Raw genomic sequence first — 26,778 nt, 5'->3', positions numbered from 1 at the left:
TACAACCAACAAATGAGATAGAATAAATACAGTTTATTATGTGACTGGCTTCTTAGAATTGAACACTTTAACACCATTCTGCAAAGAGGCTCTGGCGTATTTCATCAGCAATGCACCAACATTGGTCTTCTCTGTGGCCACATCTCTGAAACAAAACAAAACATATGTAGAAGTGATTATCTTCTGAGATTATGGTGATAATACAAATGTATCATATACAGAGAATAATACATGTGTATTCACTGAAGATGAAATATCTTAAACTGAGTGGTTGCCAAAGGTATCTAACAATCAAAAGTGTTAATTTATAAGTATAAGTCTATATGTTTTTTTCACCCAACCTGAAAAAGTATATTAAAAAAAATATAGTTTAATGGACAAATACTAAACAAAAAGGTGAAAGTGTGTCCGTTAATGACGACATAGAAACAAATGATGTACAGGCATTTATGATTGCTCGAGACAACTAGAGTCATGACCTCAATACAGCCAATCAAATAACCCCATTCTGATAGTACTGTTAAAGCAATACATGTCCCCTACCTGGCCCAACTAATGTTCCTATCTCCTAAATTCAAGGGCCATAACTCTGTCAAAAATGAGAAAATTAGCCATGAAAGTTAAACTTTATATGTAACTGAACATGATAAAGCTATAGACAAAATTTAAGCTTAATATCTTGAGGTATTGCAGAATTTGTTTTGCATCGCAAAAGTTCAAAGGCCATAACTCTGTCAAAAATGGGTATATCACCATGAAAGTCAAAAATGATCTATAACAGTATATGATAAAGCAATACTCAAAACATTCTAAAACTATATGTGGGACAGACAAAGATGAAATATAATTCGCTCCGGTTGGACCGACAGGGACTAATAAAATTAAGAAAAGTGATATAACACTGCAGAAAATTGAAAACACTGCAACAATCTCCACGGCATTGCTGATTGCTGTGGTTAATTGCCAGGATTGTTAATGTAGAGCCCTGTTATTATTCCCGCATTATAATGGAATTAATTTTACACTTTACTGTTATTTCCACTAATCATTAATTTCTAGGCATAACCCTGGGAATGGATGGGTTTTAGTTAAGACATTTCATCAGATCTTAAACAATGGTTATATTTGGTAACTGTGATACTTGCCTATAAAGTTAGAGAAGAAACCTGCTGCTACCACAGGTTACTCAAATAGTTTTAGTATTCCAGTTATGAAGCACCCAACTGGGGCTTCAAACTTACTTTATGTATGGAGTTATTTCAGCCAATGTCCACTTCTGTCGCCGTTTGAACAGATAATTAAACCTGCAATGGAAAAGAAGAGAGTTCCATAGTGTTAATCATTACCTATGAGGTATCACAATGAAAAAATGTAGCGGGTTTCCTCTCTAAGAATTACCAAATGTTTAAAATCCAATAGCTGATGATTAATAAATCAATGTGCTCTTGTCGTGTCATTAAAAACCCCATTTAACTTTCCATCAGATAAAAGTAACAAAGTCAAATTAATAGGATATATCCTATGCTCTCCCCCAACAAACAGACATTCAATCACTACTGAATACCTCCATCCTAAACAATATACAGTAAAGTACAATTATAACGAATGTGCTTAGAATGAACAACTGCATAGTACGAACTGATCGTAAAGTCCTGTCTTATCTCCCTATACATTATAACCAACTTATGTAAATGTGTACAACGAACTACTGTTATAATGAACTAACTATCATGGTCCCTTCCAGTTCGTTATAAGAATACTTCATTTTAATTATGATAAAAAGGAATCACCTTTCTGGAATATCTTCAGGTAAGTTTTCTACTGGAAAGTAACAAATAACCTGAGGTGTGGTGTCTGTGTTTATTAATGCCATTCCCTGAGGAAAAGAAAAAACTATTTTTTTTAACTACATCGAAACATTATTAACAACAAAAGCATACATCCAGGGAACATTTTGTTCAGGATCACATCACAATTCGCTAAGTAAGTTTGAGAGATCACTACACAATTTAAAAACATTAAACCGTAATTGCTAATCAATTTTAATTGACTAAAAATAACACTATATAATCAAGATTTTTAAAACAAAATATTCCCCGACATCAGCACATTTTAAAAGTATAACTATATGGTGTCAAAAGTATAGTTAACAACATCCCATTATAATATGACAAAAATTTATTTATGTATATATAAAACATAGGCTTCAACAATTTAAATAAAAGTTTAATCTGACAGAAATATACTTCAAAATAAAAAATGCTAGAAATGGGTTTGGTTTTTAAATGCTGGATCATACCTCAATCTGGTGTAAACTTGTTTTCATACATTCAGGAACACACTGCTGCCACACCTTCAGGAACTCTTCCAGGTTAAACTGCAAATATGAAACGGTACATTAGCCAAAATTAACTTCTTTAACATCATTGCTTAAAATTCTTTTATCTACTAATATTTTACATTAATTATTGACGTTTAGAATTGTCCACTATGAGCCTGTTTAAGCATTTATTTTATCCTTACCATGCCACTTTGCCTCAAAACCACTTCTGCAAAGAAGCGGCAGATGCTATCTTCATTTAGAACAAATAATGAATCTACAAAAAAAATAAAGAAGTCTTATTTGCACATGTATAAAAATTTGCATTTGGTAAAATCTGCATTACAAAACCATTAAAATAGACAGCTATGATGGCATAAGTTACTTAAAGTATGGTTTAATTTTAAATATTACTTGACATTCATTATGCTTAGCATACACCTACTGATTAAGCCCAACATGATTTGCGAATCAGCAATAGTCTGAAAATATGCACCAGTACACACCAGCCAATGCAACCGTTTAATCGGGGTAAAACTAAAGATTGGATGTAACTGTTGCATTTATGCCCTGCACACCCATACCAATTAATCATGACATATTGTCGACGTTAATCAGGTGTGCCATGCATAATTAACCAGCAGGCTGTGGTTTTTGGAGTCTACTGCTGCCACCATCACTGCCTACCATTTAGGCGTATAATGATACACCTTGCTAAACTCGGTAGATACAGCAAGGTTTAAGAGGTCACTGACCAAATTGTCAAATGTGAATTAAAGTTGAATTTGGTGAATTCATTTCATCATTACTCCACCAAAAAGCTAATTTAAAATTGTGTACCCTTTGTCAACAGCTGATGCAAATTTTTTGTGCTGGGCTGTCGTCAAACATTCATTCATTCAGGCTGTTTGGCTAACCGAATTTCAATTTGGTAAATGGTTTTCTAATCAAATTCACCAAATTGCTGGTCCCAGCTAAAACCCTAGATATTATAGTGTTCTATGTTTCTACCTTCAAAGATAAAGAACACCCTGTGAAACAATCAACTATTACCTGTATTCTGATGAGAAGAGTCATCTTCGACTGTAGTTGAAGTTCTTGGCTTTGAAAAACTGCTCACCACATGATGTACAACAGATCTGAAAAATAAGTCACAATATTTTGGTTATGCTCTCACATTTTCCGGACAATGAAAAGTTGAAACCATGTGGTAACATTTACTGCATGTTTAAACTAAAACAATATGCATATATCAGGGGTGGGAATTGGTAAACTGTAACAAAGAGGAAATCTAAAGGGGTCCTGTAAATTCTTGAAATTCTAGGTTTAAATCTGTGCCATCTGACACATTTTGAAGGAATGGACAATTAAAATGCAAGGAAAACAGCTGATCCGAGGAAAATTCCCATCCCTGATATCTTAATTTGATAATGAATCCTTCTATAAAATTTTAAAACCATTAAAAGCAAGAGGGGGGAAACAAATATGGTTCAAACATATGCATCGTAAAAACAACAAGGCTCTAACCGATATTATTGACTCCATTTTGTACCTAAATATATATGTTTTAAATGCCTTTCAATTTTATAAAAATATAATAGTCCATTCAACAGTTTTGATAAAGGGCTCACCAAAGTTCAGAATCAAAGAACAAAGGGACGTAACTCAAGAAATAGAGATAGATGCCACAAAATATATTTTATATATAACAATGTAACTGTACTTCATGGCATGTCAATACAGGTTTTCAGTTTTAACATTTCTTCTGGATGTAGTAGTGTAAAAGGTACACAGATTTGAAGTGTAATAGTTTGAAAGTTTATATGATTCTGACACATTTATTTGTTCAAATAGTCAATTAAAAAACATTGTTTTTGAATGTCGTATCTCATATATCAAAGTAAAATGCTGAGTAAAAGACCAATCACCTGGGATAGATCTCTCCTAGAGCCTGACAACATTCATCAAGCTGAATCCCAGAGTCATACCAGTCATTTTCATCACACAGTCCAATAATATGATTTAAAACTTGAGACATGAAGTCAAAATTCAACACGCGCCAATAACCTGCAAATAAAAAGTATTCACATATTATATTATTAGCTAGATATGTATTGATGTCGTTTGGAATAACATGTGGAATTATAATTTTAAACAAAAGCAAATTAGAATTACAAAACATACAAGCATTCTGAGAGCACTGCAAAAGCAATATATGTCTCCTGCCAAACCCAACAAATTTTTCTGTACCTCCTAAATTCAAGGGTCATAACTCCGTCAAAAATGGGCCAATCTTCATGAAAGTCAAACTTGATCTGGAACTCTATATGATAAAAGTATACAAAAAAGTCCTTCTTAATATCTTGAAGTATTATGATTTTTACCCCCCCCCCCCAGAAAACTACATGTGGGACAGACTAACAGATGCACAGAGAGATGGATGAATAGACAGGCAGAGACAAAACCTATAGTTCCCTCATTAAGTACCTTTTGACAAAGGGATTTTTATATGCATATCATACAGACAGGATAGTACATACCAAAGTTGTGGAGCAACGGTTGGAACGAGAAATAACCAGATGGGCCTACCAACTGGAATCAATTACAGATCAACTGCATCTCAAGTAAATATTTCACCACTGGATTACACTGATTGCTGGTTTACTTTGATCAATCTGGCCTAAAAAGCACAGAATTATCTTTGGTAGGTCTAGTTCTACTGTTAAAAGTGTTTGAGCACTGACCAATACCAGGAACAAAATCCAAATTGTTAACAATGATAAAACATAATACCATCAATCACACAAGCATTTAGCTTCTTGAGGGCAACCTGCAGTTCGGTTTCACTGGCCTGCACCAGATCCAGTAAATCGGTGTATGTGAACTGTAACAAAAGTATTAAAACAGTATTACTAACTTCACATCTGCACATTTTAAAATTGTAATAGCCATTTAAATACCACACTACTTACGGCTGTTCACAAGCAATAGAGTATGAACCACATACTGGGGGTTACTTGGACAATGCCATAGTAGACTTTTTAAAATGAAAAAAAACCCACATTAAATACCAATTTACTTTGTAAAATAAACATTTTTGTTGGATATTTTTGGGAGGGGTTTAGCAAAATAATACTGTGTAACTTGTGAAAATTTCATGATGAATTTGTGTTTAACATTGTAAAATATACAACATAAAATGGTGGCCACTACAAAGAAAGCACCGACCTTTGACCCCTGGTGTTCCTCATCCTCCTCGCACTCTTTCCCACTGAACTCATTTTGTTCTAACAGCTTTTTCAGCTTCTTCACCTTTGGCTTACAAGGTCGAAGTTCATAATATTTGTACAAAACCGAACACACCTAAAGAAAAGAGCAGTAAATATTTGAAACTATTTCTGTCCATAACATACATCAACTGTTTTGTAGAATCTTTCACTTGTTAAATGAACTGACAAGAGTTTATTAATATTTGACAGTTTATTAACCCACATAAACAAATTATTGTGATTACTTGTGTAAGAAATCATAAAACAAAATGCTTATGCTAGATTTAGAATTTTCATGCTCAGGACATAATATCTCAGCTGATGTTTGCTACACACAAAAATAAAGAAGCATTTTTTTTGGCTTTTATAAAAATTTATTACATTTATTAGTGCTGTTAAGATCAGAAGATGGTGGTCTATATAACAATATGTATTTCTCTATGATACTTAGACTATTTTAAGCATCCCTCCTCCTAGTAGTCCTACCTCTCTCATCTGTATTTCTTGTGGTTCACCCGGGGTGAGTTCATCTCCGTATTCTAGCTGGGTCATTATCAACATGGAGTTTGATGTTTCCGCTTCCTTTATTTCAAATGTCTTGTCATTGGTGCACAAAACTGCATTTTCATCTTTGTCACCTCGTATCACAACTCTTAAAAAAATAAAAATTGTTTAAATTAACACAAAATATAGAACTGGAAAACAATTAGGAATCATAGATTTTAGAGAAAACAAGTTGTAGCCTATTTAAGAGTAAAATATTCCATCCAGCAATTTCTTCAAGTCTGATTTTCTTATGTAAAATAGAGGCACAACAAGACAGAAAAAATTTAAGTTTTCTTAATTTAACACCACTGAAAAACAGAGTAAACAGAAACCTACTGCTGACAAATAGGTTACTCTTATTAAACAAACAGCCAGGGATCTTTTATAAGTACTTTCCCATTGACAAGCCAGTGCATACAACACCTTTTGATGTACCAGTAGTGTGAGACTGGAACAGACCCCAAGTTCACCAAAGGTAAATCATCCAATGCATCTGAGGCAGGTGCTCTACTATTGAGCTACATATATGTATACCAGGGCTCAGACGTAAGAATTTGCCTCCCACAGCAATATTAAAAAGAATTGAAAGGGGTGAAACAGCCCACTGATGGCAATTTTGAGCCTGCCTATGGCAATTTTTTTTAAAGTGACATCTGCAGCAAATAAACATGACATATAGACCTATTTAAATGTGAAAGTGTTAAATATTGGCAGATAATGTACGTCAGCATGACCAGGTGTATACACTTTGTCATTGTTGAGGAGCTTTACCGACGGCACAAAAGTGTCATTGGTGATGCTCTCTACCTACAGCAATTTATATCTCAACAATGGCAACTGCCGTCGGTGACGTCGTTAAGTTCAAGCCATGGTATACCACCCGTTGCTGTAGTGAAAATTCACTTTGTAAAAAAAAAATAAAAAAAAAATAACACACTGTTGTTGAGCTGTGAGAGAATCAAGAATGACAGAGTCCATCTCCAGAAGCTTTATGCGCTCATTGTCAAGATGCTCAGAAAAGTAAATACATTGTACTCGAGTACGCAAGTCATCCGTTTTCAGTTTGGCAAAATCCAGAATAGCATTCACATCATCCAGTGTCCTGAAAAGAAAACCCAACAGAAAAATTAAATATACAGGTTTTATTATTTAAAATAGATTATCCACATAAATGTTTTTACCACCCCATATCATTCTTCAACACACTTTTGTCATAGTCACCATTCTACATTTAACAAACATATTATGATTTCTTAATTTTAACACTGAGCTATTCAACTGATTTGTGTTATTAAGTATTAAAAACATGGTAAAAGACTTGCATGAAGGTGATTACAACTGATAGTGATGAGTTTAAAACTTTAGGTAAGTTTGTATTTTATATTAAATTTAGTAAATGAAGGACATCACAGTATGGAGAGGTGAGATTGTAATTTTACTCAGACCTGTAAAAAATTAGCCATTTGTCTTTGAAAGATGCCCATCTTCCATCTGAAAAGATATCCACCTCGCACCAATCTAATTAAAATTAGCTCCACTATTACATGTGGATCTAACACCAGCCAGTTGGAGCTCATGTCCACCAATCAAAACCTTACTTGCAGAATCCTGCCAGTGATTTAAAAATAATTTTAAAACATTCCGAATTATCCTGAGGGTATACATGTTTCGTGTGAATTACGAATGCTGTAAAACATGTTTTATTTTATAAAATAAATAATTTGTAATGTAAAACTGAAGACTGATTTAGATTTTTTAGTTTTTTATAAATAAATAAATAATTTTTAATGTAAAATTGAAGACTGATAACCCACCCCGTACGTATTGGTATGGTTCGCTGTCTGCAGCCACTAAAATAGACTCGCCCGATATTTTTAGAATTTGTATGCTCCCAAATAATGTTATAAAAGGCGATGTGTGATTGGTCAATATTTAAATTATTATTTACAAACAAAATGTTACCTGGACATTGGGGACTATGCAGGATTCTGCAAGTAAGGTTTTGATTGGTGGACATGAGCTCCAACTGGCTGGTGTTAGATCCACATGTAATAGTGGAGCTAATTTTAATTAGATTGACCTCGCACCTCCCCACCCCGCTCCATGTCTATTGATATAAAGTGGGAACCTCGGAAAGAGTTTGACCAGTTTGACTTCTATATCAAATTAAGGCTCTAAAGACTTACCCTAACCACTGAAAGGAGTGGGGGCGGTACATGTCGAACTCATGCCCTTTTTCGTGCTTATATCCAAGCATTCTGTCCTGGGCACGCACTTCAACTATTTGGGGTGTCTGTTCAGGGCAGTGGCCGCGAGTAGGTTAGTGGTTAGTGAGAGAGGTCAGGTCAGGTCAGAGAGTTTAACGTGCACATTCAGAACAAGCTGTTGTAACGCACGGCTGTCCTGGGCGCAGGTGTCGGCCTCAACCGGTTCTTCCGTCCAGGACAGGAAAGGGGTGGGGAGGGTGAAGGGGCGCCTGTACTGTCACTGTGATCGGTAATAGGCGTGTGAGAGAAGTCGGTGTAGTGTGTAACGTTTTGGGGGCGAGTCCACTAAAGCGTTTGAGGCGAGTTGACTAGCATTCATTTGGACCTGTCCCCTTATTCAGGGAAGGACTTTCCTTTGGCACTGTCACTAACCCTAAACCTAACTCTCTATGATAAGTATTTATAATGTTCTTTATACGTGACAGTGCCAAAGGAAACTCCTACCGTATTCAGTTATTCAACTTATTGACTACAAAGATTGCAAGACTTCCGAACATTCCGGCATTCACTGATTCAGTTCATTTAGGTTTAGGTTAGTTATAGTATATGCTGGGACGTTCGGAAGTCTTTCCACAAAGCCATGTTCTATTATATTACTAAAAACCGTATCGATCTGTGATAAAGAAAAGAACCACTTTGTGCACCTTTCTTTGCAATTTTCGTCTTGTCCACTTTCTTCCATTTCGGAGATGTTTTTTCCCGCGCTATTTTTGTAAACTTCCTGATTTGTTGAATAGTTTATTTCCGTACGTGTACAATAAATATAGTTACTTACATAAATAAAACTGTGCATTAAACTTACGGTACTTCAATATTTAGGAAAAAAGAAATAAGTGTGCTACATTTAGCTTGTTATGTACACGATTTCAAAACATACGAAAATAAATATTCCTCTTTCTTGCTTAAAATCGAAAGTAGAAAGTTGCACACCACAAATTAATATATTGACTTTTGGTGGTGATGGGGGAGAGCTACTTTCATTCGAATTGGTGTTGTAACAGATTGTAATCAATAGGACACTAACAGTATATTTTAACCCTAGTAATATTGAAGTAAATAAATGGACAGTAATGTAAATTTTTCCAAAACTGACGACAGGCCAGTTTGGCCTATTTGATAATTTGTTGAAATCAATGTTTGGCAAATCAGGTCATAACAATTTTGGTTATTTTACTTAAATACTTTTTATTTTGCGAATTCGACCATTTAAAATTTATACGTTACCACCAACCACCCATTTCCCACGTTGCCTGTAGGATAAGCCTACATTTACCAGTTTGTTAATTCAGCTGTGTCCAGGGTGGACATGTCTGCATCGTTAGTGGATAGGCATGGTAAAAGTTAAACTGGTTCAGTCTGCACCCCCCCCCCTCTCTCTCTCTCTCTCTCTCTCTCTCTCTCTCTCTCTCTCTCTCTCTCTCTCTCTCTCTCTCTCTCTCTCTCTCTCACACACACACACAAACACACGACACAAACACACGCACACATACACAGCATAACACACACACACACACACACACACACACACACACACACACACACACACACACAAGCATTACTACCTGTATCCCGAGTACACTGACGGTAGGAGAGCTAAACTGACATTTGGAGAGTTATCATGTCCCATACCCTCTAAGAGAGCGTTGATAACTGTCCAAATGTCCGTTTACCTCTCTTACCTTACACTACCTGGAGTAAAAATCGTTTTTTATTGAATAAAATGTTGTTTCAAAAACATCATCTGGAGATTATTTTTACTTTTCGATAAACACATAAAGTGCTCGCTTAATACACGGTCGTTCTAGGATCGATCCGTGTCGGTGGACCCATTGGGCTAATTCTCGTTCCGGCCAGTTCACCACAAAAGGTATATCAAGATATGTAGTATCCTGTTTGTGGAATGGTGCATATAAAAGAACCCTTGCTACTATTTAATAGAAATATGCAGCGGATTTCCTCTCTAAGACAATATATGTCAAAATTTCCAAATATTTTTCACCCAAAAGCCGATGATCAGTGTTCTCTAGTGGTGTCGTTAAACAAAATAAACTTTAAATTTTAACTTTAGCAACAGATATCACTGCGCATTTAATTATATCTTCTAGTGTTACTGGATGTTGCATTCCAGCCTAGTAGCTCCACCCACTTAAACAGGTCATTGTTCAAATCTCTCCATGTAAACAAAACGTGTGTGAACTGTCTGAAATGTGACATTCCATGTTAGAACTACGTCAGCTAAAATGTACCAAAGACAAAGGAGCCAAACTGGAGTTTCAAAAAACGAAATATTTTTGATAGGTGAACAATTAAGGTGAGTAAATAAGTTCATATATTCATTATATCCATATATACTATTACACGACATAGTGGGGCCATGCGGTCACTGTCTCCAGGTCAAAACAAAAGTTCCGAATGACAATTATAGTCGATTAAGTACAATATTTAAAAATATACATCTTATAGGAACGAATTTAAAAAATATTAACCATTTATTCGTCTGAGGGCCAAGAACGATCAAAAGGTCGATACCGTTGAGATCCGTTGAGTTTCCCAATTCAAGCAAAGCCACCACAACTGGCATATTAATTGCTGTGGTATTCAAAATGTCATAAATACCACTTGCTTACAGGCACGGCGGAGCAGGAGGGGCTGGGGTGTTTTATCCCCCCCCCCCCCCCCCCCCCCCGAATAATTCTGAATCAAACATATTATTGGTAGTAAATCTTACGGCAGAGATGAATTATACTTGTAGAATGGAGGGAATTGCATTTGAGGACATCTAGTTGAAAATATTTTACAGGGGAACATATCCTCCGAACACCCTTAGAAACTTTGCTTTGCGCCCTCGATCTCAGTCAGCCACTCCTCCCCCCTCAATCTAAGTTAGCCCCCTCCCCAATGTCTACTTGCTTCCGCCGTGCCTGTGTTAGTATTCCCTAATATTTCTTATTTTTTGTTAATTTTCCTCGCACATGCAGATCATTCTCGCTCCCCATCACTCCCCTGAAACTAGTAAAAGGAAATATATTCTACCCCCACCCCCTTAGCATGTGCATTTATATTGTATCAATATGGTAATTTAAATCACTCATTAATTATTTTTTTTTCAACTGCGAGCTCTACATATGAATGACCCACAACATGTTCATACATTTACGTTCTGCTGTTTTCACTCTAAAAACAAATGTTTTGAAGTGTGTGGGGTTTTTTTTTCATTCATTCATTCATTCTTTTTCTTTCTTTCATTCATTTATTCATTCATTTTAGTTTTATTTATTCCTTCATTTATTTAATTATTTGTCTGTCTGTTATATAAATTTTAATGCTTATTTGGGGTTTTGTTTATTTATATATTTGTTTTAATCTAACAAAATATATGCAGATGAGTTGATCTCCTTGACATATATATAGTGACCTATTCAGTATTAATGTGTCAGAATATTGAACCGTTAGCCCTTATCGTGGATTATAAACCATCATACCACTGCAGATAGCCTGTAGTTTTGCTGATTCGCCTTTGTTTACAATTACTGAATGTTTGTAAGAAACATTCAAAGGTCGTCTTTAATGGAGTGATTACAAAATTTTATTCTCTCAAAAACGTGAATGCACATTTGTCAAAATAGATATGATATTACAGGGGCGGATAATGGGGGGTTTCCCAGTTACACGGACACACACACACACACACACACACCCCCCCCCCGGCTAAAAAAAACCCCAACCCCACCACGTAGATCTAAATTGATGTCCACGTAAAATTTATCATTTCAAATTATAAACATTTACATATTGTTTCGGACACCCCCCCCCCCCTCCTTACCTAAAGCATAATCCACCCCTGTGATAACCCCTTATGTATGTTTGTGAGTGTATATGTGTGTACGCGCGCGTTTGCGTGCGTTTAAAAACCTATCTTCGTTGGTATGTGATGTGGCACTTTACCGGGACGGGGATTTGTCTTGATGTTTGTCATTTTTTTTATTTACTTACATTTGTCATAGAATAGCACATTATTTATAGAAGCCAATCTCCATTTCTTACCATACTTCACATTTTTGGTCACTCGTTAAGATTACAAAATATTAGTAGGATCTACCCTTTTTAAACAAACTCAGTCTTTGCTAAAAATCCATTAGTTGTGGGGGACAACCTTCAAGCTTCCCGTCTCATTTTTTCTTATTTTTTTCTTGCTTTTTTCCCCTGTCTCATAAGCATGCCTATAGATTTGTTACCGCTTTGAACTGCATATAAATATTTTGTGTTAACAATTCCGTATATATAAATTGTGTATGGAATGGATGCAAATGGCTACAAAATCATGAAAGTGTTTATATTTGGAAGGGAGTGGAAGTATAATAAATGGATATGCCGTATATATTATTATTATTATAGTAATAGTTAAAACAGCATAATAATATATGCTCTTGCTTTGATTCCATAGTGGAGATAGTAAAAGAAAAAAAGAAGAAAAAAAAGAATAGATTTGTTTTTAAATTTCACGGAACAGGCCTTTTAGAAAATCCTTTTCAGTGATTGCTTAAGAATATATTATATCTATAATTACATTAATTCTCTCCGCCTACTAGTAGTTTAAGATTACAAAGTTATCACTGAAATGATAGTGTTTGAACTTTCAACCCACTTTACAAACAGATTAAACCTGGAAAAACAAGATTACGTCTGCTACTACATGCGATCAAACGCGTACTCCACCAACACACTGTCACTACCAGGCAGACGTTGTTTGCGAATATGATTAACTCCATTGTGCGAAATCAATATTTCAGTATCACAGTATCAGTTATTTAGTAGACCGACTTATAATATTTACAAGTTCGAACGCACACTGTACTTAGTTTCTATTCTTTCTGCCGTGACAATAGATTTCAAATAAAAATAATTTAATCTAACGATACTGTAACTTATATAGCAATTTCATTTGCAGAAATATTTTAGCAATTTAAATTACAAAAGCCAAGTGTGACAGTGTCCTTTGATCATCTTTACATGGATCTAAGATATTTATATTATATCCAGAAATCATCATCATCATCATCATCATCATCATCATTAATTTAATGTCAAAACTTTCAGTCGAATAGTTGTTTATATATTTATAGGCCTACATATAGCGGATAGTATACATACATACATACATACATATACATATACATATACATATACATATACATATACATATACATATACATATACAGATACAGCTGTACATATACATATACAGCTGTACATATACTTATACATATACATATACATATACATATATGCATATACGTGTGTGTGTGGGTGTGATTTTTGTTTTATACAATACCCCATATTTATCTATTGATGCATTTCTACTTCATGTCTAGGTTTCAAATGCATGCGCAAAACAAAATAGCAAGCAGGCGGTACCACCTTCGAATATACAAGGCGTGCTTTGTCGGAACAGATGCTGTTGATTGGCTAATACAAACTAGACACGCCCACACACGCGATGAAGCAATCGCGTCAATGAGAATTCTTCAAGATCACCTTGTTATACACCATGGTGAATATTTATTTTAAAAATCACTCAATCTCAATAAACCACTGCATTTGATGCGCCCATAGACTGAAAAAAAACTAAAGCTCAGAAAGCAAAATAATTAATCAGATATTAAATGCTAGGGTTCCCACGATCTATTATCATTCAGTTTTAAAACCTGGAAATCGTCCCCTTTTCTTACACACCGCTGAATGTCACCGCTTTTGAAAGATTCGTTGCTCTTGCTGTTGTGAAATGTAAAGTTTCAGCCACTTTTTATAATACTAAATGATGTAACAGGCTTAGTTACATTTGCTCATTTCATAGATAATTTAAATGATTGAAAACTCCTTTCCAATGCAAATCTATTTCTATGAAAAATTTATTATTTTCTTTGTGTCGCCGAATATTGTGAAATGTTCGTTACTATCTTCATTTATGATTATAATCTAAACAAAGATTGAACGTATACTATATTCGAATGTTGGTTAATGTGGACAATGTATTACGGAATTAGATGAAATGGAATGAAATATACGTGTCACAAATCGAAATGTTTTCTTTTGGATCAAATACGTTTGATTGGCTCCGTAATCTTAAACTGGAAATAAAATGAGCATATATAACTAAGCCTGGTACATCATTTAGTATTATAAAACGTCGCTGAAACAAAATGTGTGTACAATTTTAACTTGCCCAAAGATAGTTGAATATAAATAGATTTTGATATGATATTATGAAAGATCCGTTACATTTAACATGTGGTGGGCCTTCGACATCTTAGTAAATTTTAAAAAATGTAAATACATTGCCTATGCATATCCATATTACTGATTATTTTTGTTTTACAAATTAAAATAGTATGGTGGGGGTTTTTTTGTGGATTTTTTTTAACGATATGTCTTGTACGATTATTTTCACAAGAAAATGTGAACCGTAGTGTACATTTTATGCAAAATTATTCTATACATTACAGATGTGTTCTAGTATATTTAGCTCGAATTCTTAACAGATTTCATAACAAATGTACTTATCTGGTTTCAGTATATATATTTTTAAGAGTAACGGACACTTCATTATCATATGCAATAAAACACATGAAAGGGTAGTAATTTTCAACAACGTCTCCAGTGAAAAATACTTTGATGATGTTAAAACCCAAGTTGTAAATTATAGTACAATCATTATTTTCTGATTTATAACACCTTTATTGCACCAAAAATGTTGACAGTGAAATGCACTGGTTTATTGAGAATGAGTGAATATATGTAGTTTACTGTAATACATTTTATATGCGCAAATTAGGACTTGTATTGTGTAGAACATATGGTATACGTTTGATATTAAATAACTATTATTACTTATTTGGAGAATGTTTCCAGAGGGACACCTTCCCCAACCCCCCACCCCCAAACCCCACCTGTTATATATATTTAGTGAAATATTTGTTGTTTTCAGTGTGTGACGAGCACGTGTTCAAAGACGAATACTTGTTTTACCGTTTCCGGCGCGATGACGATTCGTACACGTGCTACAAAGATCTCAAGTCTTTCTACCGAGGCCAGTGCCTCAGTCAGAGGTACAGCACATGAGCATCTTTGATATACTAGTCGTAGATCATTAGTGGGAATGTGAAATAATGTATACTAAATAGCCACATCCCAACGATCTTCCACTAAACTACATCTTTTTAAAATACATTCGGCAGTTTCAGGGCCGTAGCTAGGATTTTTTGTTGGGGTGGGGTGGGGGGCAACTGAGTAGTTAATAATCTAAAACTCCTTAAACGATTAAGTAGAGAATTTTCTTTAAGTTTCTATAACATAACCCCCCCCCCCCCCCCCCCCCCCCCCCCCCCGCCCGCTAGCTACGGTCCTGAGTTTGTAACTTAAATTTGTATATATCTACTTTGTTTATTTTGTCCGTTTAGGGGTTTTATTTTGGGGGATTGTGGTGGTTACGGAAAAAATATATTTGAAGATAGTTACCCAGTGGTAGAAACTGTAAAACGTTAAAAGTGAAGTGATCTAAAGTTAAAATGTACTTATTTTTGTTTGTTTTGTTGACAAGGGTTTTATATTTTAAGAAATAGAAAATGAAATTACTGATTAATGCACTCTTTCCCGAAAGCGTAATACTGCGTACCGACATTGAAGCTTAAAGAAGAAATCGTTGACTAATGTTAAAATCGTTTTAGACTGCATAATAAAAGAGAGGTTCTCAGGGACATCCACGCCAACGGTCAACTCTACAGATCGTCCTTCCTGGGTTGCGATCTCGTCGAGTGGTTAGTGGACAATAACGAGGCCTTTTCCAGAGAGTATGCCATTAAATACTGCAAAAAGCTCATGGAAAACGATATCATCAAACACGGTAAATTAATAGTTTATATATATGTATACACACACAGTATTATACACGAACGTGTGTGTGTGTGTGTGTGTATATATACTGAACAAAATAAGAAACTTCCGCTAATTTTGCTTGAACATAACTTGATGAAAACAAACCGGGGGAATAATTGTTTAAAAGAGTGTTCCATGATGCATCGTTTGGTGCAAAAATCATGGCCATAGGTTAACAGAAACTGGGAGAAATTTTGACCAAGTGTGGTAGGGGCTAAAAAAACCACCACCCACTTAATAACGGGTATGACCACCTCTTGAATTGACCACTGCAGTGCATCGCAGGGCATAGAATTGACTAAAGTGTTGATTTCTGCCTGTGGAATATTGTTCCATTCCTGAATGAGCGCTTGACGAAGTTCGTTGACGTTAGCGGGTGGGTTAGGACGACGCCTCAATCGTCTGTCCAGACTATCCCAGACATGCTCGATGGGGTTGAGATCAGGACTCTTAGCGGGCCAGTCATCAATGAAATCAATGTTATTTGTCCTAAGAACATTTACAGTGTCTCTAGCTGTATGAGAGGTGGCATTATCATGCTGAAAAATCGAGATGTTGGCGTTGTTATGGAACAGAGGAATGATGTGATGAGCGAGAATGCCATCGCGGTAACGTTGAGCATTTAAATTGACATCAATGACGACTAGTGGTGAACGATAACAATCGGCAATGGCTGCCCAGACCATTACAGAAGCCCCACCCCCGAAATGATCTCGTTCAAGAACACAACAGTCTGCATAGCGTTCATTTCTCCTACGGTAGACGCGCACCCTGCCATCACCACGTTGTAAAGAAAATCTGGATTCATCCGAAAAAAGAACGGTATTCCAGCGTCGCCGTATTCACGTGCCCAATTAAGATGATTTAGACGATGACGTTGCGTTAAAACGCATCCGACGTAAGGACGTCGTGCATGTAAACCGTTCTCCCGCAGACGATTACGAACAGTTTGCCCACTGATTCGGTTATTATGAAGCCCAGGTGTGTTAGCAGCAGTAGCAGTGGCAGTTTGGAATCGATTGCGCAAATGCGTGTTCATGATATAGCGGTCTTGCCACGCGTTGTAACTCGCGGACGTCCACGACGTGGCAAGTCGTTGGTGCTTCCTGTCGTTCGAAATCTTACGCGAAGATTTCGTATCGCTCGACTAGAACTCCCAACATGCCTTGCAACGGCTTCTGTCAACATACCAGCATCAAGCATGCCAATCGCCCGTTGGCGTAAATTATTGGGTATTCTTGGCATACTAAAAATGCTACAATGTAAAAAAACGTTAATGTTTTTACAAATTTTGAAGCGTTTTCGTTCACTTGACAACAATGTCAGTAAGACAAGTAAAACAAATTGAGCGAATACTACACGGGACATGTCGAACCATGCATGCACGTGCAAATTGAATTTCACGTTATCGACGATTAACAGTGCAAAAATAATCGATAAAATTCATGAATCCTGATAATACAGCTCAAGGCTAATACTATCTATATAATTTCATTACACAATGAATTGTTAAACACAACAAATACTATATGTACAAATCGGAAGTTTCTTTTTTTGTTTTATATATATATATATATATATATATATATACATACATGCATGGCTAGTTAGACATTTGGTAAAAAGAGAGAGAGAGAGAGAGAGAGAGAGAGAGAGAGAGAGAGAGAGAGAGAGAGAGAGAGAGAGAGAGAGATGATTCTGTATACCACAATTTGGTTGTTCAGCAGGACGTGCGAGTTACGCAGTTTATAAATGACGCTGTTAACAACAAATCAGTTACTAAACTTGACAATATAAATTCTCAAACTATCACGACAACAATTTAGGTGTCCAGATTTTTTTTTCGTAACCCCCAAAAGAATAACTTCAATTATAGTAATTAACTGTATACTGCTTAAATTAGTTGGGAATTAGGTTCCTCCCCAGTCTCGACAATTCTGATTTCTCTCGTTTGTAGCTTGGTGGTAGGAGCGAAACACGTGATAGCAAAAGTGATTTTGTTTTGTTTTCAGTGACCGATGATTTTCGTTTTCGAGATGACCGGCTGATTTACCAGTTCACAATAGACTTCAGTCAACCTTATCTTCTGTGCGATATCTCCCGATTTAGGCGAACTCTCTCCGAAAGAAGTTCGTCTGGGACTGGCTCCGATACAACAGATACAGGCATTAACCAAGGTAAATTAAACACGATGAATACTGTTAAATACCACCATATTTAAGCCTGTATTTAGCTGCCGAGGTAAATTGTGTAAATATCTATTGTTTTAATTGTTGTTGTGTACGTGCTGTTTTTGGTTTGTCTCCGTCAAAGTTTGTTTTGTTTAACGACACCATTCCAAATGCAGCAAGGGATCTTTATATGCAGTTTCTCACAGACAGGAAGCACATACCACGATCTTTGACCAGTTGCGGTGCACTGGTTTGAACGAGAAAAAACCCAGTCAGTTGAATGGATCCACAGAGGTGGTTCGACCCTACGACGCAACTCCTCAAGCGAGCACTCAACCGACTGAGCTAAATCCCGTTGCATTTTGATTAAAATCAGCTCCACATGGTCTTTAAATAGGAACCCAGTATAGACCCAGCGGAACTGATTTTAATCAAATGGTCTCCGTTTGGTACGGTATGTGGGGAGGTATCTAGACTCATCACTTATGAGCGAGTTTGTAGCGGGTCTCCTCTCTAAGACAATTATATATGTCAAACATTTGCTAATAGCCGTTTATTAATAAATCAGTATACTTTAATGGTGTCATTAAACAAAACAAAGTTTAACTTTTTTCTTAGAACGGGTAAGAACCCCAAAGCGGAAGGTTTACATGCATATAACGCTCCGTCTCTGTCTGCTTCTGTCTTTGTCTTGTCAAAGACTGTGGTATGTGCTTTCCTGTCTGTGGGAATGTGCATATAAAAGATCCCTTGCTGCATTAGGAAAAATGTAGCGGATTTCCTCTGATGGCTACGTGTCAGAATTACCGAATGTTTGACATCCAATAGCCGATGATTAATTAATCAATGTGATCTAGTGGTTTTGTTAAACTAAACAAACAAACAAACTGCCTTTGTCTCTCTTATATACTCTCTCTCTCGCTCTCTCTCTCTCTCTCTCTCTCTCTCTCTCTCTCTCTCTCTCTCTCTCTCTCTCTCTCTCTCTCTGCAGCAGGTGTACTAGTCGTGGTGTCACACTTCATTCAACGAGTATTCGATTATCGATTCTGACATTACTAATGAACAGGTCACCACCTGCCAAACATTATTATAAAACAAATGGTATATTATATAATAGTGTGTTGGCATAATTGGGTTCACAAACATTACAAATATTGCAGGCATGTGCTAAAGTACAAAGTACGTGTTACAAATTGTAACGGTATATTCAAGACCTTATAATGAGTATAATTACAATACCTGTGCTGTATCAAACAGTTGCGTAAGCAAAGGGGTTTGTACCAAATTACACCGTCTGTACGCATTCTCCTACAGCCTTTTTGTTCAACATACAGTGACTAATGCTATTGTCTAAAATGTAAATCCGAGATTTTAAGACTGGTATCGACTTGTTTCCTGAAAGATGTACATGCTTTCTGATCCAAATTATTCAATATTTCGGTTTATTATGACATAAGTAACAACACAGTTTGGCGTTAGTACATGTATACAATAACTGCTTCCACGCTTTGTGATGTTAGTTTTCTATATGGATATGTTCAATATTACCGACGAATTGTGCGAGGAAGGTAAATTAACATTGCCACACATTCTCTCTCTCTCTCTCTCTCTCTCTCTCTCTCTCTCTCTCTCTCTCTCTCTCTCTCTCTCTCTCTCTCTCTCTCTCTCTTCTCTCTCTGTGTGTGTGCGCCTCTCTCTCTCTCTCTCGGTCTCGTTCTCGGTCTCCCTAATACATATATTTTTGAACTGTTTATTACAGAAATTTCAACTTCTCATTCTACGATCTCAGATGATGAATTCTGCACACCGTGCAAACCAAACATCAAAGATGATGTCAGCAACTCGGAACAAAAATCAGACACACATATCCAACAACCACAGTCAGGTACTAATGCATGTTCAAAAGTTTTACCTATTTTTAAAAATGCATAGAATTGTGGTTGGCTGTAAGGTTGCATATTGTATAGACTTTACGTGTACAGACATTGTTTTAAAACTATTTTTCATGAAACAACAAAATTGTATGTGATTTTCACAAACCATAAAATATCGCCTACCGTCATTATTTATAATACACAATTGCATTTAAACTTCAATCATAGGGACACTAACGTGCATTGCAATACAGTATATACATTTTGTAATGAAACTATCTTTTTAAGAGGTTTCAAATTTTAGATGACTTACCTTTACCAAAGGTAATGTAATAAACACGCAGTAATCGTTTAGATATAATATTAAGTAATGTTATAAATATTTTTAAATACTAGTACCAAATAATATTTTTTTTTAGCATATCCACCACATTGTACATACACAAGCTATTTAAAAACATTTTTTATTAGTTTTATTACGACATATGACTGCAGAAGAACTTGAAGATCCCGACACGCCCTACGTGAAACACAAAGTACGGGTAAGTACCATACCACGCAAGTAATTATACTACAGTTATCAGTAATGAATAGGCGAACTAGGAAATATTGTGGTTTTTGTCTAAAACAAAATTGATGTATTCAATAACGTCCACATTCTTAAACTGTAAATGAATACTGGGATGCGAACCCAGCCATAAAGCCAGTTGTTTATCCACTGCACAGTGTACCATATCTAAGCTAGTATTATAAGTTTTGCTATTTCCGTTGTGTCCAAACCTTTGAGATATCAGATAACGAAGTTCTGTATATCTATTATTCATTTAAAATTGGTAGATAAACTTTGTTTTGTTTAACGACACCACTAGAACACACTGCTTTATTAATCATCGGCTATTGGATGGCACCCAGTCTTCAGTGGAACTTGTTTTTCATTAGTAGCAAGACACTTTCCCACATACTGCGGCCTTTGATATACCAGTCGTGGAATACTGTTTGAGACGGGAAACCCCAATAGGCAGGCACGGCGGAAGCTAGTAGACATTGGGTGGGAGGGAGGGCAGACTGACTGAGACTGAAGACGCAGAACAAAGTTTCTAGGGGATTCGGGGGTATGCTCCCCCGTAAATATTTTAAAACTAGATGTCCTGAAATGCAATTTCCTACATTCTTCAAGTAAAATGCATCTCTACCTTAAGATTTACTACAATCTAATTAAAATTAGCTGAACTGGTTGATAACTATTACCAGTAGAGCTAATTTTAATCAGATTGGATTTACTACCAATAATATTTTTGATTCAGAATTATTGGAATTATAACCCTCGCCCAGCCCCCCCCCCCCCCCCCCCCCCCCCCCCCGCTCCGCTGCGTCTGTTGGGTCCTATGATCTAATTGGTGGAATGTAACTCGGTAGTAAAGTGCTCTCCTTAGATGCAATGAATTGTCTAGGATCGATCGTGGACCCAACAGTTATTTCTCATGTCAAACATTACTCCACGATTGATATATATTAAAAGATTAGAAATGTAGGCTTAAAAAGTTTGTTTTGTTTAACGACACCGATAGAACACATTGCTTAATTAATCATCAGTTATTGGATGTCAAACTTTTGGTAATTCTGACACGTAATCTTCAAAGGAAACCCACTACATTTTTCTAATGCAGCAAGGAATCTTTTGTATGCACTTTTCCACAGACCACGGCCTTTGACCAGTTGTGGTGCACTAGCTGGTTGTAACGGCTAACAACCCAATGAGTTAAATGGATCCACCGAGGTGGTTCAATTCTGCGACACAAGCACCTCAAGCGAGCACACAACAGACTGAGCTAAATCCCGCTACATTTAATGCAGGCTATAACTACAATTAAACCATTACTACGAGAATGTGCATAAAAGTAGCCCTAGCCTTGCTTTCGGTAGATTTGGTCTATGTGGCGATGATAGGTTTCTCTTTCACTATCCAACACTATTAGCTGGCTGCGTTCAGTCAAATAGCTACGTTGGGAACCAATCAAAATGTCGCGATCGTTAGCGAAACGTTTGCTGGCTGAAGTTGGGGCTTATGTTGTTTTTACTTAATTTCGTGCCTCTATCCAATTAAGGTTCAAGCATGCTGTCCTAGACACACATTTTAGCTATCTGTCCTGGACAGTAGGTACGTGGTTAGTTATTAGTGAGTGAGAAGTCGATGTAGTGGTCTTAAAACGCTCTGGGTGGGAGCCGATACCGGGATGCGAATCCAATACCTACGGCCTTAATTTCGATGACGACACTAACCACTACACCACCGAGACCGGTTGTGAGCAGATTTCAATTAGATTCAATTAGTCGTCTTGAAACTACTTTACCTAAGACCACATATATACATTTTAAAATGTGCAGAAGTGGTGGTAAAAAAAAAAAAAAAAAAAAAAAAAAAATTAAACAAATATTCCTCTCTTCTTTTTTCTTTCTTTTTCTTTCTTTCTTTTTTTTTTTTGGGGGGGGGGGGAAGGGGTGGGGGTGGGGTTCCATTGTAATACGTTAATCTAGATTAGAAATTTCATTAGTAAATAGCTTACTTATAATTGTATAAATGTATAATTGTTTATATTGTTGAATAGGTGTTCTGCGATTCTGTTGGATATGGGTTTGTTATACGGGGCGAAGGTCCTGTCTATATTCAGATTGTCGACCCAGAAGGCCCCGCAGTCGCGGCGGGACTGAAGGTGAGTTCACCGAGTTAAACTTATGACATGCATTTAATATTTACAAGCAACAATGCTAATACAGCTAGTAGGTATATAATTACAGATGGTATTCCAAGTCAACTTGTTATGTATATAATTGTCATGTTTTATTAGTTGAAATAAACAATTTCGGTTATCTATCCTATTCTTCTTAATTATCTATACAAGTATTAGTGCACATGTACCAGATAAAAAACAAAATCAACCTCCACTGAGGGGATTCGAACCACGGACTCTCAGTATGAAAGTCCAATGCTATACCAACTGAGCTAATAGAGAAATTCCCACTTTATACCAACAATATTAATCACTCCTCCCTCAAGTGAAGCTTCGTCCCGGAGATGTGGGCCACGGGCAGTTAAACTGTTATGGGTCCTAATTGGGGTATTATTGTAATTTTGTGTAGAGAACGTGGGCTCCAAATGTAACAGATAAAAATCAACCTCCACTGAGGGGATTCGAACCACGGACTCTCAGTATGAAAGTCCAGCACTCTACCTACTGAGCTAATAGGTAAATTCTAACAGGTACTGTCAGTAGGAGCACTTTATACCAACACTACTACACATGTACCTTACTTGTATCATTTCTGTACCTTATCTGCGCTTGTTCTCTTATATGGTGGTATTTATTACCTGTACCTGAACTAAATCTGTACCTATCAGACGTTGCCGTTTAAGGGGAGCTATCACTCTCGCTCCCTGTCACTCTCCTGAGACTAGTTCTAAGAGAACAATGTGTAGCTCCCTATTGCATGCGAGTTTATATGATATCAATACAGTGAAACCCCTCAAGACCGGACCCTCTCTAAACCGGAATTCTCTCAAAACTGTTCCAAAGCCCGTGATGTAAGCATCTTTTAAACACAAAAGTTTACCTCTCTAAACCGGAAACTTCTTTAAACTGAACACTGGACGAATTATTCAGTCCCAAACTCTTTATTTAATGCAAATGGTACCTCTGAAAACCGTCCAACCAGACAGTTGTTAGTCATTATGGCGCTAGTAATTGTTTCGCTTATTGTCATTTCGCCGTCTTCGGCCAGATTACCTGACTGCGAACATATCAATGCAAACCGGACACCTCTGAAACCAGACAAACGTATTGGTCTCATGGATGTCCGGTTTAGAGAAGTTTAACTGTATCGTCCATGGGTCTCTATAATCTAAATTAGTGGAGCAATTTATTACTCGCCTCAACGTTTTTTTCTCGTCGAGGTCTGGCTATTTCAGTTCTTGTAAATATACTTGTACTTGTATATTAACATGTACATCCATACCTCTGCTACACTCAGAACATAATATGATACGGCGACTTGTTACAAAGGAATATAGCACAATTAAATCTGCTGTAAGATATGTAATCCAGTTCATGTTTTTTTTGTTCACAGGTGCGACAGTATCTTCATTCCGTGAATGGCGTGAATGTGTTGAGGAAGGATCACAGGACAGTAGCCAAAATGATTATTGAGAATCCTGGTTTTGTTAATCTCGTCATAATGACCCACAAAAGAGACACGTTTTCATAATGTTCTCCTTTAGTCATTAACCAAACTGCATCAACATTCATCCTCTGTACGATATCTATTAAGCGCAGACCAGAGTTACATTTGTTGACACTGTATTTATATACATATGTATATTAAAAAATGTTATGGTTCTGTGTATCATTGTAAACCACATTAATCGGCCATATATGAAGTGAAAAATAAAGTTTAAAAAATCCTTTATGTATTTAATCATGTATTTGATAATTCTACAACGTTAGTTTTATTGAGAGAGAGAGAGAGAGAGAGAGAGAGAGAGAGAGAGAGAGAGAGAGAGAGAGAGAGAGAGAGAGATTGATTGATTTTATCACCAAAACTCCTGTCATCATCTCTGCAATGGTGGACTTTTGTTTCCACGTACTCTCTATTCAGGACAGATAGCCCAGAAAACCATAAGTATAGCATAAACATCAGTATATTAGAATGAGCAAAACACTGGCCAGTGGGAACGATCGATATTTGAAGATGGTAAACTATCTTTCTTGGGGGGGGGGGGAGCACAAGCCATAATTATTTTATGTATTTATATAGAGGCAATAAAATCGTATATTTTCATCTTTAAGTGGGGGTGGGTTGTACCATTTGAACATTTCGCCGCACCCCTCCTCGGTTCCTACTGGACTGAGATATATATACTAGTATAGTACTAAGCAATAGAAGATTATTAACTTGTTAAAGAACATACGTATATGTGTGCAGTACAGAATTTGTGAAACAAATTGGAGATTTTTGATATTCGCCGGACATAACACAAAATACAACAGAGTCAAGTGATATTGTAACAAAATGGTGTTGACATACACTTGAGATCCATTTTAACACCTAAAATTAACATTTCTCTCTGGAAAGCCTGCTCCTGAATCCTTCTAACAGGTTCGAGCTCTGAAACGAATGTACTTTCATCTCCGAAATCATCGCACTGACAGTGCCCCCCCCCCCCCATCCCAAGTTTCAAATATACTCAAGTTTTATTTGATGAGTTGAAAGTGTGTGTGTGTGTGTGTGTGTGTGTGTGTGTGTGTGTGTGTGTGTGTGTGTGTATTTTATATCCACAAGCCAAGCCACATATCTGGAACAATGTATACAGAAAACCTTTTCTGCTTATTGAAAACAATAATATTAATTTAACCAAATGTTGACGACATACGCTCGAAATTGTTGTATATTGTGTGGGGGAAAATACTGGATTTCGTCATCAGAACCTATTTAATTTATAGGGGAGACCGGGGCACGTTGAGTGAAAAAAGAGAGAAGTTTTTCCTCTTATTTTAATACATGTACTATCAAACAAATCTCACTCCAACAAACGTAAATCAAAACTTTGATCATCTCTGACGTAAAAAGAAATACAATAAAATAAATAACATGAAAAGATCTGCCATAAAATCAAAAAGAAAACTGTAATCGAAACTGACCCATCCTACCCCAGCCTGTGGCAGGTTGAGTCACCTCATGGGGTACGTTGAGTCGAACATAGTACTCAGTGTTAGGCTACATTCAAACAAATTCATTGAACTGTTTCTATGGTGGACGTCTTTTTCACAAGATTACTTTTACTAGTCAGTTTACTTACAGCTTGTTTGGCCAATGTTGGCACACTCCTCCGTACTTACCATGGTATCAGTCCATGCATTTACAACACCAAATCATTGATGCGAGATCGGTCCTTGTAGGTGGACCCATTGGGCTATTTCTTGTTCCAGCCAGTGTACCAAAAACCTAGTGCTAGGTGCACATGTTCTAAGACTACAAAGACTGGTATATCAAAGCCTGTGGAATGTGCTATCCTGACTATGGGATGGTGCATATAAAAGATCCCTGACTACTAACTGGAAAATGTGGCGGGTTATTCTCTCTAAGACTATACGTCAAAATTACCAAATGTTTGACATACCCAATGATTAATAAAACAATGTGCTTTAGTGGTAACGCTAAACAAAAGAAACTTTAACTTTCTAAAGGCAAGTCACCATCAGTAGGAAAGCATTCGCGTGTTTCGACCGGCCTCGATGGCGTCGTGGTTAGGCCATCGGTCTACAGGCTGGTAGGTACTGGGTTCGGATCCCAGTCGAGGCATGGGATTTTTAATCCAGATATCGACTCCAAACCCTGAGTGAGCTT

At 36.5% G+C, this 26,778-nt stretch overlaps 2 protein-coding genes across 3 annotated transcripts; one reads left to right on the top strand and one right to left on the bottom strand.

Moving 5' to 3' along the window:
• Window positions 1-18: 18 nt before the first annotated feature.
• On the bottom strand, window positions 19-10,068 carry LOC121375644 (sister chromatid cohesion protein DCC1-like). 2 transcript variants are annotated; one of them, XM_041503198.1, is made up of 12 exons: window positions 9,965-10,068; window positions 7,073-7,237; window positions 6,076-6,241; window positions 5,549-5,683; window positions 5,114-5,204; window positions 4,249-4,387; window positions 3,374-3,459; window positions 2,524-2,597; window positions 2,300-2,377; window positions 1,791-1,876; window positions 1,242-1,304; window positions 19-145 (listed from the first exon to the last, which is right to left on the bottom strand). In XM_041503198.1, the coding sequence occupies exons 1-12, from the start codon at window positions 10,027-10,029 to the stop codon at window positions 37-39; spliced, it is 1,257 nt and encodes a 418-aa protein (XP_041359132.1). In that variant the 5' UTR covers window positions 10,030-10,068; the 3' UTR covers window positions 19-36. The 2 variants fall into 2 exon arrangements, with proteins under 2 accessions (XP_041359132.1, XP_041359133.1); XM_041503199.1 differs by lacking the exon at window positions 9,965-10,068 and adding an exon at window positions 9,047-9,136.
• Window positions 9,630-24,836, top strand: LOC121374442 (DEP domain-containing mTOR-interacting protein-like). The gene is made up of 9 exons (XM_041501544.1): window positions 9,630-9,736; window positions 13,775-13,953; window positions 15,388-15,508; window positions 16,127-16,302; window positions 18,347-18,511; window positions 20,265-20,390; window positions 20,851-20,921; window positions 22,986-23,090; window positions 24,502-24,836. The coding sequence occupies exons 2-9, from the start codon at window positions 13,782-13,784 to the stop codon at window positions 24,637-24,639; spliced, it is 1,074 nt and encodes a 357-aa protein (XP_041357478.1). The 5' UTR covers window positions 9,630-9,736; window positions 13,775-13,781; the 3' UTR covers window positions 24,640-24,836.
• The last annotated feature ends 1,942 nt before the right edge of the window (window positions 24,837-26,778 follow it).

Source organism: Gigantopelta aegis, chromosome 6 (assembly GCF_016097555.1).
Source record: "Gigantopelta aegis isolate Gae_Host chromosome 6, Gae_host_genome, whole genome shotgun sequence".
Taxonomy (NCBI): Eukaryota; Metazoa; Mollusca; class Gastropoda; order Neomphalida; family Peltospiridae; genus Gigantopelta; species Gigantopelta aegis.
The sequence above is the reverse complement of the archived record's forward strand: the minus strand, read 5'-3'. Positions and strand labels throughout refer to the sequence as shown.